Genomic DNA, 19,988 nt, shown 5'->3' with positions numbered 1-19,988 from the left:
TTTTGTCCTCAGGTCACATTTTTTTCAGAAGAAAGTCACGAGTTCAACGAAATTTCCCGTAAATTGACACCAAATTGGTCCAAAACACGCAGCTTTTCCGGCAAATATGCACAAAACCAAAGTCAAATTTGCAAAAGACTTGTCGCAAATCAACCATATTGACCTCTCGTCGGCGCAACGATAGCAAAATGTCGCATCGTGTCGGTCAATTGATGTTCAAAAATTAGAAAGTAATCGATTAAAAAGCTACCTGCCATGCATTGTGCCACACCAATTAACATCACAAACACTCGCAACAGACACAAAAACATTTCCTCGTTAAATATTTAGCCCGCAATCTAACATGTTTCACGTCAAATTCTGACTAAAAATATATTTCCACTCGGTTTATTGTCTATTCTGCTGTGCTTTCGTGTCTCGTGCTCAGACTTTTGCTATTATTATTATCGTTATTACTGGACTGACTGGCTGTTTTCGGTATTTTATTCCTGGGATATGCGCCTCCATAAATTTCTGCAAAGCACCCACAAAGTGTTCGGTGCCTCCATCCATCCGTTTAAATAACACCCAGAAACTGCAAAAATGAACAATGAGCAAAAAAGTATCTGTTTTATTTTTGTTGCCACAAGCATTGGAGCACTAGGTGGCAACTCTCCGAGTTCAGTTGTGTTGTTGTTTGCATGATTGCCAAAAAATCCATACGTTGTTATTGTTCCATTGTATGCTGTTATTATTATTATTATGAACATGATTCAGACAGTAGAGGCATATTTTTAACGAAAAAGGAATATAATAGCGCAGAATCCGACACAATTCTGATGAAATTGAGGAAATTTTTTTTTTTGCAACACACATACGCCAAATTCAAGCCAAATAATGTGTACGGAAAATTAAAATGGTTTGCCAATTAGGATGCTGCTGAAATCTGCTGGCACTATTGGTGAGTCGGGAAAATCAATGATAATCGTTCACAATTAAAATTTCGGAATAAAATGTCTTCTTCCTTCCTCCGCCGCTCCGGTCTTTTTACAAAAACAACTTTTTGATGAGAGGAATTAATAATTAAATTTAACGAGAAAATCTGCTCCCCTCTCCTTATTTTCTCTACTTTGGCCGAAAATATTTGGCGATGAGATAAATTCCCAACCATCAAAAACTTTTGTGAAACACTAATTTTGCGAATGAGATCCTCAGAGGTGATTAAACTTGCAAATGTACGTCGTCGTCGTCCCTCGCTAGACCCAAAAACTATTTCCAAACTCTCTTCGTCGCTACCTGAAATCCAACTTTCTGCCTGATAAGAAGACACAATATCCTCGCTAACAATGCTTTTGGTGTTTTCTCATTTAAAATGAATGGCTTTTAACCGTAAAATTTTTGCCTTGTCTTCTTCTGACGTGCTGCACATAAAAGCAAGCAATTTTTCGGGAAACTTAACTAGATACTCTTTCGTTAGCATTGAAAACAATTGCCGGAGATAAAAGGAGAGCAACGGCACAAAAATAACGATGATGAACATCAAACTTTTCACTTTTTTTCTGTGTTTGTGCTTGATGAAATTATGCTTGATTCGAGATTGAACACATATCACAAAGTGAATACAAAGCGAGAGTGGAGCAAAGCGAAGGTGTTGTTAAAAGAATCAGTTTTTTTTATTATTTAGATAGGGAAAGATTTTTTTCGGAGTACTTGCGAAGAGATTGCAAACTTGAGTTTGAGATTTAATCGAGATTGAATAAAAAAAATATTTAAAAAAATTTAAAATAATATTTTAAATATGAACATTTTTCATAAAAAAATATTCTCAATTATTTGTTTGTCTCACTAAATTTTTAAAAAATATTTGATAATTTTTGTTCAAAAATAAGTTAATTTATTTTTTAATCATTTTAAAAAAAAAAAATTTTGTTTTTGAAAAAAATTGTTAAAAAATATTAAAAATAAATTTAATTTTATTAAATTTTAAAATTAAAATTAAAAAAATAAAAAGAATAAATTTTGAAAGAGACATTATTATTTGAATAAAAATTCAAGATTTTGGATAAATTTTGATTAAAAAATTTTATAATTTATCCTTCATGAACAAAAATATGAAATTTTAGATATAAATAAGACTTTAGTTAATTTTCTTAAAAATCAAGAGATTTTCAGAAAAAAATGTTGCAAATTTAATTTAATTTAAATTCAATTTATTATTTTATTTAAATTTAAGTTCAATTTTATATTTATTTTTATAAATTCAATTAAATTTAATTTAAATATTAAAAATAAATTATTTAATTTAATTAAAATTTTTTAAATTTAATTAAACAAATTTATTTAAGCTTAAATTATTTTTTTAAAATTTTAATTAATTATTTTTATTTTATTTTTAATTAATAAAATTGATATAAAATTAATTAAAAAATTTCAAAATTTTTGTTAAAATATTTTTTTTTATTTTTCAGCTCAAATTCGGAACTCGAGCCTCAAAAATCCCAAATTTTTGCAACCTCAACCATTACGAGATGTCAAAGCGACACGAAAAAAGACAAAGAAACATAAAAATCTACAATGTTTGCTTACCTCAGAAAAAATAATGAACCCTCTGGCAGAATAACCTTGCGTTCGTCTGGCACAAGCGGCACGCCATTGTGAAACCATACGATATCGGGCGGCGGGCGACCCGTAGCTTTGCAATTTAGCGTTAATGGTTCTTCTTTGGCTGCCACTGCATCCGTTGGATGTTCCGTAATTCGTGGACGTTGTTGAGCTGAAAAAAAGAGAAAAAAGAAAAAAAGTTTTTATTATTTGCTTAGATTTGTAAACTCATTCCATCGTGATATGGAGACCTCGCTAATATAAAACACACTTGTGAGGCACGATGATGAGCTGAATGTAAATAGTGGTAATACAAAAGACAACACTCCTTAACCCTAATAAATCTAGATTATAACAATAATAATAATAATAGAAGGAAGGACCTTTGTGTGCGCCTTTTCCATCATATCATACACTTTTCACATTATATATTTGCTTATTCATGATATGCCTGCCATGAATGAATTGTTACACACATTTCAGCAAACACGCCGTCGCTACACGAGAATGACGATGATGATATTAGACTGACAGTCCTCATAGCTGATTTCACTCGCTACCCGAAAAGATGACGACGACGACGAGTCGTTCATGCAAGCCGAATATCCCTAAACACTTACACAAACAATGCCCCATTATTTTATTATATTGCTTTCACAACATTGCCCCCCTTTTTCATTTCATTTTAAATGTCTGTCATTTAGTAAACCTTTTTCAACACAAACTCGCAAAAAAAAAACTTTTCTTCTACTAGCCGAAAAAAAAAACCAACATTACAAACGCTCCGAGCCAAATTTCATAAAATAATGCGCTTATCATTTCCACGAAACGCCGTTTGCTGTGTGTCAGTGTGTTGTTTAGTTGAGTTGTTCATCGGCTGCCTCCAATATTCTCCGCTTAATTTAACGTTAAAATGAAATTTAAAAAGTGAAACATCTAAAGTGGCAACACGAAAAATTTGATGGGTGTTTGCTATTTATAATATTTTTATTATATTACGAGCGATAATATTTCGACGATGGGGCGAACACCTATAAAATTTTTAAGATTGTTAGCGTTTTGGGCTGTTGTGCTGTTTGTGATACTTTTTACATGATATTTCATTCGAGGAAGTCTGAAGTTGACATAGGTTGTAATAAAAATGCGTAAGTTGGCAATTAATGTTTCGTGTTAAGGCACGCACTTTGCTAAGATGTCACGTGCGAAGACACGCCAAGGATGAGCATGGATAATTTTCGTTGGACCAGATAAGGGAATTTATGTCGTCGTTTATCAAGAGATGAGGAAAATTTTGCAAAAATTAATTGAAATTTCTAAGTTTTTGGTCAAAAATGAAAAAATTATCATTGAATTTTTTGAAATTTTAATTTTTTGATTGAAATTGGAATTTGTCTTTTTTTTTAATTTAAAAAATTATAAAAAATAATAAAAAAATTATTAAATTTATCAAATTTAAATTATTTTTTTAAGATTTAATTTAAGTTTTCAAAAGTTATAATATATATTTTTTATTTTAATTAAAATTTGTTTTTTTTTAATTGAATTTAATTTTTTTTTCGTTTAAATTTAAAATTTTTAAATAAATTAATTATTGTAGGTACCTATTGAATATTTTAATTTAAATAATATATTTTTCTTAAATTAATTCATTAAGCAATACATTAATACAAATTAAAAAATTAATTAAAATTGAATTAAAATAAATATTTATTTTATATTATTATTTTTTTATTTTTTTTAATAAAAATTTATTTAAAATTAATTTAAATTAACATTTTTTATTTAAATAACAAAAATTTGCTGTTTTAGGTTAATATTGATTGAAATCAAAATTTTTCCTTAACTTTGTGATTTCACCAGGACAGTTGACAGTTTTTTCGCAGTCAAGGTCTTCACCCAAAAGTCGACTTAAATTAAAATCTTTTCACGAAAATAAAAGTCCCAACACATCTCCCTCAATAAAAAGTTGTCACTTCACCTCCTTTTTTTTTGCTTACTCGCTTATCACCATTTATTACATTTTTTTTTTTGTAAATTTCCTTCTGTCAGAATAAAAATTAATCTTGACTCCCGTTTCGTTCGTTGATGTTGATGATGATGTTGAAAATTTTTATCCAATTTCATCTTGTGCTTATCTCTCGAGTGTGCGAGATTTGACGTGAACACAACATACGCATCTACTTGACATTCATCTACATTTGACGTAATTATTTTGTACTCCATCTCCCTGTTCCGCGAATGAGAAATGAACCAAAACGAAACAAAAATTCAAACAAAATCAAAGAGTGCCTTGAAGAGCTCTCCTTTCGTTTCGTTTTTTTTTCTCTGTGCTGGCAGACACTCGAAACATTGCCCACTTGAAGGACGTCGATAAGTGCTTTTTGCCGAGTAAAGTACTCATGAGAGAGTGTTTTAAATACCTTCCTTTTTTATTTTTTTTTATTATTTCTTCCTTCACTTCAGTTCATTTGTTCCTGCTACATTTCCTCATGCATCCATAAATTTTTAATCGTCAAATCCAATCGACACACAGACAAAATATCGCATGAAATAAAATGGAATTAAGAATGCATGAAACATAATTATTTCGGTTTTAATTGCGCCATAAACCATTTTAGTAGTTAAAATGAGTGGAATGAAAGATGAGGAAAAAGAGAACTGCCAACCACACTCCACTTCACCGCACTGCCATCGAATAAAAAAAAATAATAAAGTGTACAAAAGAATTTTTGTGAACAGAATATTATTATTTTTGTTAAAATTTTCTGCCTTTTATAATAAAATTTATTGTAAAGAGCCTTCTGTATCAATTAGGGCTTGGAACAATAATATTTATTATTTTTATTGTATTTCTAAGAAAAAATTGCAATTATTTTTACTCAAATTTAATTTAATATATTAAATAAAATTTAATAAATTAAATATATTTATTTTTAAATAAATTGAAATATTAATTTCAATTTCACTTTTATTAATTTAAATAAATATATTTTATTAATTTAATTAATATTTTTTTTTATTAATTGACAAAGAACAGAAAAAAATTCTATGTTTTTAATTTTCATTAAATAATTCATAATTTTATCATATTATTTCAAACAATTTAATATAGTACCATGTGGTTAAAAAAATTAAATAAATTACACAAAACTTAATTTATTTAATAAAAATTAAGTTTATAATTAACAATATAAATAATATTAATTTCATAAAAATTATTGAATAATTAATAAAAATTTACAAATTTTATAATAATAAAAAAAAATTTAATAAAAATTTATAAATAAATAAATTAGTTAATTTAAAATGAACCACGTGGTTTAAAAAATTAAAATTAAATTAATAATTATTAAATAATCAAAAACTAAAATTAAATTTATTAATTAAAAATAGTAAATAAATAATAATTAAATTAAATTACGAGATTAAAAAAATTAATTAACCACGTGGTTGAAAAAAATTAAATTAAAAATAATATTTAAATTAATTTTATTAATGAACAATTATTTATTTTTTATTTATTAATTTTTAATTCATTAATTTGTAAAAAAAATAAATAAATCCTGAGATTTTAAAAATAAAATAATAAATTACGTGAATTAAAAATTAAATAACCCCAATCTGGATTGAAAAGCTTAAAATGACAATATATTGCATTGAAAAAAATATCATTCCAAGCCTCAATATCAATATAGTTATTCATCTCATCCCATTCCACGGCATGTCAAAGCAGCTACAGTGCCCATCTATCTCAGGGAAAAAACGGAAACGTGACGATATTCCCTTGTACACGCGCTGCCAGAACGAGGAACGTAAAGTCATACGTGCAAAAGAACGGAAAATAATTAAATCCGAAGAGTGAAATAGTTTTGTCCGTTTCAGATGGAAAATTCATCTCGTGCATGGCAGCTACAAATGATATTAAATAGTCAAGTGATTGGATTGTGAATCAAGTGAAGCATGAGATTTTATTTTATTTTTGTGTTTGTGGCTCCCTACAAGCGATACAAAAGGATGAATATGATTGAAATGGAATTTATCAAAGAATCTAATATTACTTCCTTTTGTACAACATTCACTTCTTCTTACGTACTACCTGCTACTGTTTGCTACATGTGTAAGCTGAAAACGATCTATCAAAGTGAATGCGGTGAAAAATTCTTATCGTTGTACAAAACGACAAGAAAATCGGCAAAATGGTAAGAGGATACTTGTGTTTTGTACTCTTTCTTACGGCAAATGAATGGAAAAAATGACGACGAAGGTATTTGGACTTTTCTTCTTTTTAGCTTCTTTATCACAATCGCAATTTATATCGTAGACCTATTTAGGTATTTCTGGGTGATGTTGAAAAAAATACCTGCACGGTGCGAGACAGACACGAGGGATGCCATGCCATGCGATGATGATAACACACCAGATTTTCCCCCTCTGAATAAGAAAATTATAACATGCGTGTGGTTTTTCGCCATAAACATCGTCTTTCTTCCTCTTTTTGTGCGAGCGAGAGATGAGGAGTCGTCGTCCTGGGTGGATCGGGATGAACAAAGAGGAAGGCATACCACATAAAAATATATTGTAATCGGTTAGATATTTACTTCTTATCTCTAATTTTCCGGAATACAATGCCGTGCGAGACAGAAGAAGGTAAAAAAAACCTCCCTTTGTACAAAAACTTGCTTCCCCGGTCGTTTTGTTTAAAGATTCAAACGAAACATCACGCAATAAAGCAGTTTGATTTCTTTTTCTTCTCTTTTCTTTTTTGCTCTGGAGACATTTCCACGCATTTCACGCTAGTTATGTTCAAGAGATTGCCAGATAAAAAGACAAAAAAATGTTAGAAGTCATGATTTTTGTTTTTTTTTCAACGTCTTTGGTACTAAAAAAAAAGAAAAAAATAAAATAAAAAGGAAACTCTTGAACTTTTAGAGAAAAAAAGAAAAAAATAAAGCCCATTTAGTGTCAAACTATGGTTCCTCAGTGAGCTTTGTGAATATTTTAACTAAACTATGCCATTAAGAGACCTTTTCCTCGACACTTCAACTACTATCAATTTCCACCCGGGTGTCGTCGTCGTCGCCAAAAATGTCTGCTTCCTTATTGATTATTTTTGCTTTCACAAAAATTAGGAAAAAAATCTGTCGTTGTTGTATCTTCTACTTATTCTTCGTTTTTTCTTCTTGGATGGTTGCGTGTGTGTGTGTGTTGCCTAAATAAATGAGTTGCTGTTTCTATCTATTTTGTACATTTTTTCGGATTAAGATTTTCTTCTGTTGGCTTTTTGTGTTGTGTGTGGGTGAATATGTTTTTCTCCATTTATTTTTTTTCTTCAAGACATAGACAATGGAAGAACAAGGACATACGCCGGATTAAAGCTCGTTATACGAACGAATTATCCGTGTACTTGAGGGAACACTTTATCGTCTCATGCTCATCCAATTTCGTACGATTTTTTTGTATCTTTCTTTAAAACAAAAAAAAATGTTACGAGCAAGGCTATAAAACCCATAAAGAATACATTCTTTTCACGCTTTGCCGTTTCTGCGATACAAAACGTCTTTTTAGAGGTCTCTCGACGTACATAGCGAGATGAGATAACTAATTCTTCTTCTCGTTTTAAAAGAGATTAAACTGACTTAATTGCCAGTAATTGCCAATTTCCTTTCCGTACATATCACATCAGAATTGCATCCATTTAACGTCTTATCGTCTTAATTAAATGGTTTTTAATGAATTTTCTCTTGAAAAAAAAACCTATCTTTTTAGCGAGATAGACTGTCATCGCAGCACGTGGAGTTAGCAGGGTTGAAAAAAATTTTTAAATAAAAATTTAAAAAATATTTTATTTTAGAAAAAATCAAAAATAGTTTATTTTTAAATTTAATCAGAAGTAAAAGCTAAATAATAAAATTATATAAAAATTTAAATAAAAATATTTTTTTTATTTAATTGAAAAAAAAATAATTTTTTATAATTATTTTTTAATTTTTCTTTATTTTAATTTTTTTTATTATGTAATTATTATTAATTAATTTATCTTATTTAATTTAATTTATTAATATTAAAACTATTAAACTATTTAAACTATTAAAAATTAATTGAATAAATTAAAATTAAGTCAAATTTGTTCAAGTAAAGAAACTAATTTAAAAAAAAATAACTTTTATTTTAAATTAAATTTTTTATCTTAAAAAATAATTTTTTTTACTCATTATAAAAAAAATAAAATATTTAAAATTATTAAAAATATTTAAATAAATTAAATAATTAAAACCAATATTTTTAACAAATTTTATTTTAAAAAAAAAATTAATATTTTTTTAATTTTTGTTCAAAAAATTGAGTTTTAAAATAAAAAAAATAATTAAATTTTTTAATTTTTTAATTATAAATAATTATATTTTTTTTTATTTTTTTGAAAATATATTTTTTTTTAAATATTATTTTGACTTAATTACAATAAATTTAAAATATTAAGTAAATTTTTTTTTCAACCCTGTTAGCGAAATAAAAAGCGACAAAATAAACACAAAAGGGACGGATTTCTCCTTCTTTTCATTTTATTTCGCTTATCTTGGTCTCCTTGAAAAACCAAACAAAAGCGAGAAAAAAACGAGATAAGAGTAATTAGAATTCCGTAAAATATTGTCAAATGTCATTTTATTTAAAAATATTCCCCCTTGCAATCGCTAAATTCCTGTAAAATTGTTCTTTCTCTCGTATTTAGTGTTCCTACATCCAACATCGGTACCGGATATGGATTGGTCCCAATTTCAGCAAGCGACACAAAAAAGAAGCAATAAATTTGAAACGCATTGGACTGCAAGCTAAACGAACGGAAAATTGAAAACAGATAAATTTTTACAATTCATAACACGAGCAAAGAACAACAACAACAACGAAAACTGTTCATTCTCGGTTTTCCTTTAAATTTTAAAACATTTATTTTATGTTTTGTTTTCCCCCCGAAAATAAAAAATAAAAAGTTTGTCCTTTTATTCTAATGTTGGTCGATGTTGGGAGCAAGAGAGTGAGAGATTGCCCTGCACTCCATTAGAATTCCTACTTTTTGTGTTTTTTTTTTAAATAAATGACCAAAAATTTCGTCTCTGCTCGAAGAATATAATTTTCCAACATTTAATTGAACTTTTTTTTTCTTGTTTTGCATAAAAATGCTGAATAATTTATTGAAGAAACTTTACTTTTCGACTTGCAAGTCTAACTATGTTCAGCCGAAACAAAGAACAAGAAAATTTTATTGTTGTTGCGAGCACAAAAGTTGAACAAGGACATCGTTTTAATATCCCGGTAAATTAGTTTTCTTCTATTCCTGCTCGGTCTATTACCCATTTTGTGCGATTTTTCAATAAAGCATGAAAATTTTTGTTGTTCTGCTATTCTTTAATTCTTGTTGTTACAATTCCTTGATTATTCCCTCTTTACCTTTTTTTTATCCGTACAGCAAATTTTTTTTTTGTCTGAAAATTGATTGTTTCGATTAAAATGTTCGTGCTTCAAAAAGTTTTTTCTTCTTTTAAATTAACAATCGAACAATTGTCGGACCAAAAGTTTAAATTAAGATTCAAACTTTTTTTTCCTGTAGCTGAAAATATTTTTCGTTAATTTAGACATTGCTTTATTTTTGGCAAGGAAAGCAAAAATTTTTGCTAAATTTAAAAAAAAACACCTGATCCATAGTCTGGGTTTTTGACTTTTCTAATGATATGAAAATTTTTCATCGCCATTGTCTCATGAGAACCCAAATCAAAATATTTTATCATGGCTCCGAAAATTTTTCTTTGTTGAAAAAAAAAGAGACATGACATTGTTTATCGCATATTTGACCTTCACTACCAAATTTATGGCGACAAAGATATTTTAAATTCATGAGTTGCCCGGGTCCTCGGTAAAAAAAAAGCTGAAAAAAGGTCGTGTGTAAGTAGCATGGGTCAACTTTTTGTTCGAGGATTACATCAAAAAAACAAAAGAATGTAATAAAAAATGTTTTTTGGAGCATCACAGCTGAGATCCCCCTTTCCCCTTAATTTTTTCACCTGTCGACTACATTCTCCGCATTTTTTACGTCTTTCACCTTTTGGTTGAACATTGTTTCAAAAGTCGTATTTATTTATCGATTTTGCTATTTTTTCGTCGATCCATAAGACAAACATGACTTTTGAGACTAAAAATGAAAAAAAAGTCATATTTTGCAATAAATTCATTCATTCTTTCATGTGCACGTGTCTCGGCGACACACATAAAAAGAAGAAGAAAAAAAAAACGGTAAAAGACATCTTCAGACATTTGTTTTTTTTTCTTTTCTTTTCACTTTCCTCGTAAAAATGTCGGTATGCGATATTTATTTATTTATATTTATTACCGTTTTTTGTTGTTGTCATTCCTCCTTTCCATACAAACGATCCTGATTTCTTCGCTTTTTTGCTTCATTCAGCTCCATTCTTGGCATAGATAACGTTTTTATGTGTAAAATATTAAAATATTTACCTACAAGTCACAAACAAGCACACACACGATTCCAGTCAAATGAATAAAAAAAAAACACGTGAACTGTATGATATTTTTTTAAACGTGTGCGGTCGATACATTTTCTTATCTATGCGAACAGCAGCGTCGTCGTCGTCTATTGATCAAACAATTTATGCTCTTGCATAAATAAACAAGTTGTATGAAAAATCTCTGTGCTGCGAGTGTTTTGTTGTTGTTTCATTCTCTATTTCTCTTCATTCAAAAGCAAAAAAAAATATTTTTAGCTATCTTTCAGTACTTTTCCTGTGCTTAGTTAGTAGCTAGCTTCATTCAAGCAAGCAAGACGAGCAATATGGTAGCTATTTGCTATTTTTATCTGTTTATGATGTGTGTTGTTGTTCACAGGTATGGCAAAAAAAATGTTTTGTGTTGCTCGTCTTACATAAAAATAATAACAAAAAATTTTTTTTTGCACGATTCATCGTCGTCGTCGTTGTCGGTCGAACAGGAATAGAATAGCAAAATAAAAAAAAAAGTTAGATGAAGCAAAAATTGATCAATTTTGACAAAAAATAAAGTGATACGGTTAAAAAGGGGTTTTTGTTCGTGTTCGATTTGATTGAACTTGTCCTGCGATTTTGTGTGCGATGGAATTCAATGACGCGTCATGACGCAAGAAAAATTGGAAAAATAATTTTTTTTGATGAATCATTTGGTTTGAATGACTGTTATTTTTGGAAAATTTTTTTCGATCATGTGTTGTGTTTATGTTTTCGATGCGTTACGGTTTTGATTGCCTTTAACAGTGAGTGAATTGGCTTTTTTCATTAAGCTAATTAAATGGGAATCGATTGATTAGTAACGACGCCTGGTATTTATTGTTTGATGATGATAATTGGTTTTTTATAGCTTCCGATTTGGAAAGTGATATTTTGAGTGAAGGATTTATTTGTTTGGCAAAAACTAGGACACATTTAATGTGATTTTTATAAAATTTTGGAAAATTTCTATTGACAAAAAAAGAATAATATTTATATGTTTGCTAGAAAATTATCTTTAAAAATAATTATTAAATTAAAAATTATTTTAAAAAAAATTAAAAAAAAAAAATAATTTAAAAAATAAAAATTTTTATATTTTAAAAAATAAAAAAAAATAAATTAAAAAAATATTTAATAAATTATTAAAAAGCTAAAAATTAATTAATAAATTATTAAATAATTGTTTTTTAAAATAAATATTAATTTTTAACGAATTATTTTTTTAATAAAATATTTTTGTACTTGTTAATTTTTTGTTTTTATATAATTTTTATTAATTAATTAATTTATTAATTATTTTATTAATAAAATTAATTTTTTTACTTTATTTTTTTTTTAACTTTGATTTTATTAAATTTTAATTATTTTTTTTTTTAATTTTGAATCAATGAGCTTTAGTTATTTTTTTATGAAAAATAATTATTTTAAATATTTTTTGAAAAAATTTTTAAAAATATTTTTTAAATTTTTAATTCATTAAATTTTATTTAATTTAATTCATTAATTGTATTTTTTTTAATTTGTTAAAATATCACTTTTAATAATTTTAGCAAAAAAAAAAATCATTCAACTATCAAAACCTTTTATTTAATGAACTAATATACTTAATTTTCCACAATTTTTTTTTGTTGCTCCATTTTGTATTACCAATTACACTCTTCAGTTGACCAATTTGTGAAAGTAACTCACCTAGAAAGAAAAAAAAACAAAAAAAAAATCATTAGACATGTTTTATCATAATTCAGCAATTTTAGCAGCAAATTGAACAACAAAAACTGATTTAATCTTGATATATGACAAGGAGACACACTTCCCTCCGTCATCAACCTAAATCAACTTAAAGCTCATTTAATTTGATTTATTTTTCGTCGACCCATGTAAAAAAAAGCTTAAGCTACCATTAAATAGTTTTTTATTTCGGTTTTACAGCCAACGCCATCCTCTGAGAAATTGCTAAATAGCGCATAAAATATGTATTTAATTCGAATCAATCATCAACTAAAAAATCTCTCTCGACCACTATTACTTCCATTTACGGTCACTTAAGTTGTTAACAATCACTTTATTTTAATCTAAATCTAATGTTTTGACAAATTTGAAATTCACCATATTTCCGCGTCGTCGTCGTCGTCGTTCGTTGTCTTTCACGTCGCATAATAACTGTGACAAATTCTATAACAATAAGAAATATTTGTGTGTTGTGCCCACAAACAATAACTATATGGAGAATTTCCATTATAATTTATCATGGGCTCATTGTTTTATCGTGCATCGTGGCATGCAAACGAGGCGAACGTGCAATGAGAGGACATTTAATTAAATATATAATACACACCACATTAAAGTCGGAGTACGTGAGTTTTCCCTCAAGCCTTATCTAAATCGGGTACATTCTCATATAAATAAAAATATGTCGAGAATATTACTCATACTCTGTTGTGTGTCCCTTGGAAATTAATATACAACAACAACAACACAAAACAACTGACGACAATTTTTTGCTGTTTTTCTCGGTTTCTTTTTTTTTCACGTGGGTTGTGAAAAACATACACAGTAACATTAGCATATCATATCATCAACCTTTAAATGTTACAATGGACGGCAAAATTGCCTGAAATTACATGACAAAAAGCCCACAATGTTTAGCAGTTGCTTGCTTACTTTTGCGGTGGGTTGACACAACGATAATTAATCTCGACAATTAGCATACAGGACACTCGCTTCGATTCAAGGAGTTGTTTAGACGGGAATTAGCTGTGATTTTTTTCTTTTTTTTTCGTGGCTTATTATTCCCCTTTTATTTATTTATTTATAATTTTCTTTATAAGGCAATTGCAATTTATAAAAATGTTTCATTATCCTATAATATTTTTTTCAAATTAAAAAAATAAATTAAATTGCTATTTTTATTAAATTTTTAAAATATAAAATTTAAGAGGGTTAAAATTAAAATGATATTTTTTTAATATAATTTACAATTTTTATTATTTATTTTTTTATTATTATTTTTTCTTTAATTCATTTTAAATATATATTTTTTTATTTTAATAATTTTATTTTTTTAATATTTTTTTTTTTTGAGGTAAAAATTCATTTAAAATTTTTTCTTAATTTTTTTTAATGTTTTACGTATTTTTAGACCAAATTTTTAAATTCAAATTTTTATGTATTAATTTAAAAAAAATTAACTTAAAAAATATTTAAATTTTAAAAAGAAAAAGAAAAATATTTTAATTAAATTTCAAAATAATTTTTATTTAATTAAATATTTTATTCATTATTAATTAATTAAAATAATTTTTTTTTAAATTTTTTTATTTATTTTATTTTATTTTTTTTATTTTTATTTTTTTTTTTTGAATAAAAAATTTATTTTCTTTAAAATAAAATTATTAAAATATTTTTTATTTTAAATTTTTGAAAATTTTTCATAATTTTAATTTTATTTTAAGAATAATTTGGAATCAAAAATAAACTTAAATAATTTTTCAATATTGCACTTGCCTAAAATATAAAAAGTAAGGAAAAAAATGAGAACTTGCACGAATTGAATTATTATAAATTATTGCTACCCCATATTTTTTTTCTTTCGTAACCACAACACAGACATCATGCTGAGCTGCCATTAAAGTTTGCAACCTACTTTTTTTCCTTTCTCATGAAAATTCAAATTCAGGCAAAAAAAGAAATTGAATGACTTGGGTCCATTTTTTGGTTTCTGGCGATGATGTGTCACCCCCGCACAATCAAAGTTCGATATTCGAACCTCCTTTTAAGCGCTGAGGGGGAAAGGGAGGCCTTGACGATCGTTATTACAACAATAACTCAAGAATTATCTGGCAACATAATAATAAAAGTAATACAACAAACAATGCTGTTCCAATTACTTACGATATATTCTAACGAAATATTGCATTGTCGACTGATTCCCACTCTCCGTCAACAAAAAAAAAAGAAATATTTATACGAAAAAAATTATTACTAGTCACGCAATTAGTTAAATATCGCACGTTTCATAGTTGCTGCCTCGATTCGACAAGTAATATCAGAAACGATTCTTGTGCCAATATCAAAGTCGGGCACTAAATGTGTGCGTTTTATGTGTAAAAGATGGCGACAAAACCCGTCAGAGTCGTAAAATTGTGTGTTTCTTTAGCCATTTAATACATAATTTCACTGTGTCCTCCTCCGCGTTTGCTCGACTTGCGATGTCGTGTGCGTCCCATGATTATTATAATAATACGTGAAATGGCTTGTCACTCCATAGGAGCCACTCCACTATCAAACTTTAATAACTTTTTACAATTTTTCCTGTTTTTACGACGACGACGACGACAAGGGGCGTCAAGCCACACGATCGAGTCTTTGATGAGATTCGTGGCGAGATAAGACGTACCCTTGACCATTAAAATTATTATAAGACTTCTTACAAATTTCCGTCGTCATCATACATCGAGCCATATGCGTGCAGCTCGACCAAACATACTTTTTATTTCATTTAACGTAATATATGTGAACATTAATTACAATTAATTAAATGAGTGCCACATAAAGATACCATGCCAAGTACAGTCCTTTAGTTTTTTTCGAGTATGTTTATTTAATTACTCGGCTCGGTTGGTGAGGCAGGCAAGCAAGCAGCAGCGTTTCATGTAAAAAGATAAAAAGTTAGACATAAAGATATGTTATGTTGTCTCCATTCGTTTTTTTTTCGTTCAGTTCTTTGATATTGGTGGCGATTACCATGATTATTATTATTACGAGTACTTTAACGATGATAAAAATATTTTTTATATGCAGGAGAAACAAAAAAAAAATATATAAAAAAAGACAAAAGAATGTCTCCTAAAACCCATAAAACTTTTTTATCGTTCCAAACACTTATGCGTGGGTGCCGCCGTTTGTTCTTTATTATTATGACTTTTGTAGCACAAGGCAAACCAAAGTCTTATTAACAGATAAATGCGTGGTTAAAACACCTCCTTATACACACTCAACATGCATAATTTAATCTGTCGCAGGCACAACGGCGAGAAATTGTCATAAAAAATTTTTTTTCGACACATATTTATAAAAATAATAAGGCTGAGCCAAATGAAAGTCAATAATTTTGACCTCAACTTTAAAAAAAAATTATAATAATAATTATTAATTAATTAAATTAATAATTAATTTAATTTTAATTAATAAATTATAATAAAAATAATATTTTATTTAAAATATTTTTATAAAAAATGATTTGTAAAAAAATACAATTTTAAATAGGAAATTCGGTAAAAAAAAATAACCAAAATTAGAATTTTTAAAATTTTCTTTTAAAAATAATAATTTTTATTTCTTTGTTGAAAATTTTTATAAAAATTTAAATATTTTTAATTTATTTATTTTTTTAAAAATTATTTTTTTTACAAAAAATATATTTTAACGTGTATTTTTAATAAAATATATTTTATGTTTATAAAATATTACTTTTAAATAATATTTTTAATTTTTTTAATTTTAAAATTTAAATTTAAAAATATTGTTGTATTACAATATTATATTATTTTATTATCATTTATTTATTTTATTATTTTTATTTATATAAAATATTTAAATTATTTATAAACATTTTTAATTATTTTATTTAAATTTTTTATTTATTTATTTTTTAATATATTGTTCTGAAATAGCAAAAATCCATTTATTTTGATTTTTTTTTTTATATATTTTTTTTTGACTTTTGAATTCCTAATTCAATTTAGATCGAACAAAAATATTCATTTGGATCGGCCTAAACAACATTTCAAAACTTTTATAATAAAAAAAAATAATTTAACAATGATAATAAGCTAATGTTGTCGAAAAAAAGTGGTTTATTCGTAGCTAAACCTGTCGCTGACATGCGTTATTATTAAATGATATGTTAAAAATATATGAGATAAAAACAAAAAAAAAATATATCATCATGCTGAGAGACTTACAAGACACATAACAACACAAAGCGACACACCTTTAAAAATTTTATCTTTCCGCTGCTGTTTTAGCTATTTTTTTTCGTCATGTCGTCATAGATTTATCTAGATGGAGTTTATGGAGTTTACAGTTTAGATAAATAAATCTCTGTAAGCCTTCTTTCGTACCTTCGCACGAGGGCACACGAAAAAAAAAATAAAAAAGTATAAAGCGTGATTGACAAAAGAATGAAGAAGAAAAAAATCTGAAGTGTTATAAATCTCACCTTTTCCTTTTTTTATAACATTTTTCTTCGCTGTCATGTGTCTGTGAGTGATAAGAATTCATTATTCTCCTTTTTTCTTCGTTTTCTTTCATTGTGTGGCATGTGCCAATTGTGTGACGATTTTAACAAATAAATATATGGAAATATAAGCAATTTACACGCAATTCGTTGGAAAATTTATCTTTTTCTCTTCGTTCCTTCCTTCTTTTTCAGTGAAAAATATTTATTTTTTATTATTGCAAAAAAATAAATTTATAAGATGTCATCACATGCGAAATTAGATTTTCCTCATAGACTTTTTTTTCGAGGAATGTGTGATGAATTTTTTGTCTTAAAAAACCTTTTTTAAATTCTTTGAGAAAATTGATGTATGATGAGCTCATGTTATGGATTTAATTTTAACACAAAGACATAACAAGAACAATGTGAGAGTGACATCATGCACTTGTCAGTCATTCAAATCATCTCTAACGAAGTAAATTCTGTTTTGACATTTTTCGTCATCATTCATTGTTTCAGTTGACGAAAACGAACAACAACAGTTGTAGTGATTTGTAGAGAAATGAAGGTTAAATCAAGCTTTTGATGGATTAGGAAGGATTTGTAAAAAAAAGAATCTAAAAAGTGTCAGGAATTTTATAAATGACAGACACAGAGATTGGTTTAGTTTAGAAATTTAAGGGTTAATTTCATGAAAAGTTAAAGTTTTATACATAGAAATCAAAATTTTTGGTAAAAGGTCAATTAAGGATCCAAATTCATTTTAAACTCTTATTCTCAGAATTATTTTTTGTTTTCGAAAAGTTTAAATAATAATAAATAATTTAGTTAATAAATAATTAATTCATTGATAAATAATTAGTTTTTATAATAAAAAAAGAAAAAAAATTAAAATAAAATTTAAAAAAATGTTCATACAAAATTACTAAATTTGATAATTTTCTTAACGTTTATAATTATTTTTGTAGCTTTAAAATTAAGGAAAAAAATAATAATTTAAAATTAAATTTAAATTATTAATTTTAATTAAATTTTACGAAAAATAAATGTAACATACTTAATTTCTTATTACTTAAAAAAATAAATAAAAAATTTTAAGGTAATTAAAAATAATTATTTTAAACTTTTATACAAAACTTTTAAATTAATATTATAATTTTTTAATTAAAATTAAAATTTAATTTTATTTTATTTAATTTTTAATTTTATTTTTAATTTAATTTAATTTTTATTTTAATTTAATTTAATTTTTATTTTAATTTAATTTAATTCAATTATAATTTTTTGAATTAAAATAATTCAATTATTTATATTTTGTTAAAAATAATTTATAAATTTTATGTTAAAATAATTTTTTTTTTATTTCCTTAAAATTTTATTTTCTCAATTAACATTCGCAAATTTTCATATTAGGCTAGTTTTAAATATTTTAATTAAAAGGAAAGATGAAGAAATTTTAATTTTTTAAAATAAATAAATATTTTACATTTATTTTTATATAAAATTATTTTTTACCTTTTTTTACATTTTTCACAAAACCACAAATATTTAAACTATTTTACGACAAACTTTTAAATATTTTTCATAAAATTGTCCTTCAAAAAACCGCACAACTCTTTATTTAATTTCCATTTTACGGGTATTATCTCTTCCCTTTGTCTTTCATGTTTTTTTTTGTCCGAAAGTGTTTAACCATTTTATTGCCATTACTTCAAAGCCACTTCAGTTCACTTCACTTCATCCATTCATTTTCCATTCAAACCTTTAGATAGCAAACATTTCATTTTACACAAAGTCAGTAGTAGTAGATTTAAACTTTTTAATCCTCAAAATAGTTAAATGCTTTATCAAGATTTAACCTATGTTGTCTGTCTCTCTCTCGTTCTGCGTGCGTATTTATTTAAGCTTGTCTCGTTGCCAACATTTCCAGCAAATTAATAATCTCGTGGCAAAATGAAGTTTTCTGTGAAAAATAATTATTTACTTCTTATACGGTAAAATTTGTCAAAATCTTAATCCTCCAGGAAAAAAGTTTTCTTTTAAACGTCACTTTCACTCTCGTTTTTTTGGATGTCGCGTTGCTACAAAAGTTAAGCCTCGTTGTTCTTATTGAAGTCACTTGTTCTTTGAAAAGCCGCTGTGAATTGTTTATTGCTTTCTGCGTCGCACGATATTGTTGTGTTTATTTCATTAAGTAGAAAATTTTAAAATTTAGGGGATTTTAAGACAAATGATCATGACATGAACAAACATTTTCCTCCATATATTCCGTTCCAGCATTAAATCATTAATCAAAATTATTTTCCCTTCCACATGATTTTCCGTTTCCTGCAGATTTTCCTTTTATTTAAAATTACATTTACGCAAACACTACTCTCTCTCGCTATTGCATTAAATACTTAATCTGAGTTTAACACTTTTCAGAGTTAATTTCTTCGTCTTCGTAGCTAAGCGGTGTCGAATGCGATATTTATGCAAAGGTAATTGCAAATTATAGTATTACTTACTTCTACGACGCTGTGTGTGCATAAAATATAAATCAATGACATCACACGGTCGGGATTTATTTATTTATTATTATTACTTACAGGAAATCAAACAGTAGGTAAGCAAAAGGTAAATACCTTTAAATATTTAATGATAGAAGCAAGGCAATCGTA

The 19,988-nt window shown here is 26.6% G+C and overlaps 1 protein-coding gene across 1 annotated transcript in view; it reads right to left on the bottom strand.

The window, feature by feature from the left end:
• The window catches only part of LOC134838125 (protein sidekick-like), a 60,337-nt gene that overhangs the window by 16,504 nt on the left and 23,845 nt on the right, over nt 1-19,988 (bottom strand). Inside the window, exon 2 of the mRNA XM_063853590.1 lies at nt 2,566-2,752. Within this exon, the coding sequence (XP_063709660.1) occupies nt 2,566-2,752 (187 nt within the window). The remainder of the gene's footprint in view (nt 1-2,565; nt 2,753-19,988) is intronic.

Source organism: Culicoides brevitarsis, chromosome 1, assembly GCF_036172545.1.
Source record: "Culicoides brevitarsis isolate CSIRO-B50_1 chromosome 1, AGI_CSIRO_Cbre_v1, whole genome shotgun sequence".
NCBI classification, from domain to species: domain Eukaryota; kingdom Metazoa; phylum Arthropoda; class Insecta; order Diptera; family Ceratopogonidae; genus Culicoides; species Culicoides brevitarsis.
This window is presented reverse-complemented; position numbering and strand designations above follow the sequence as displayed.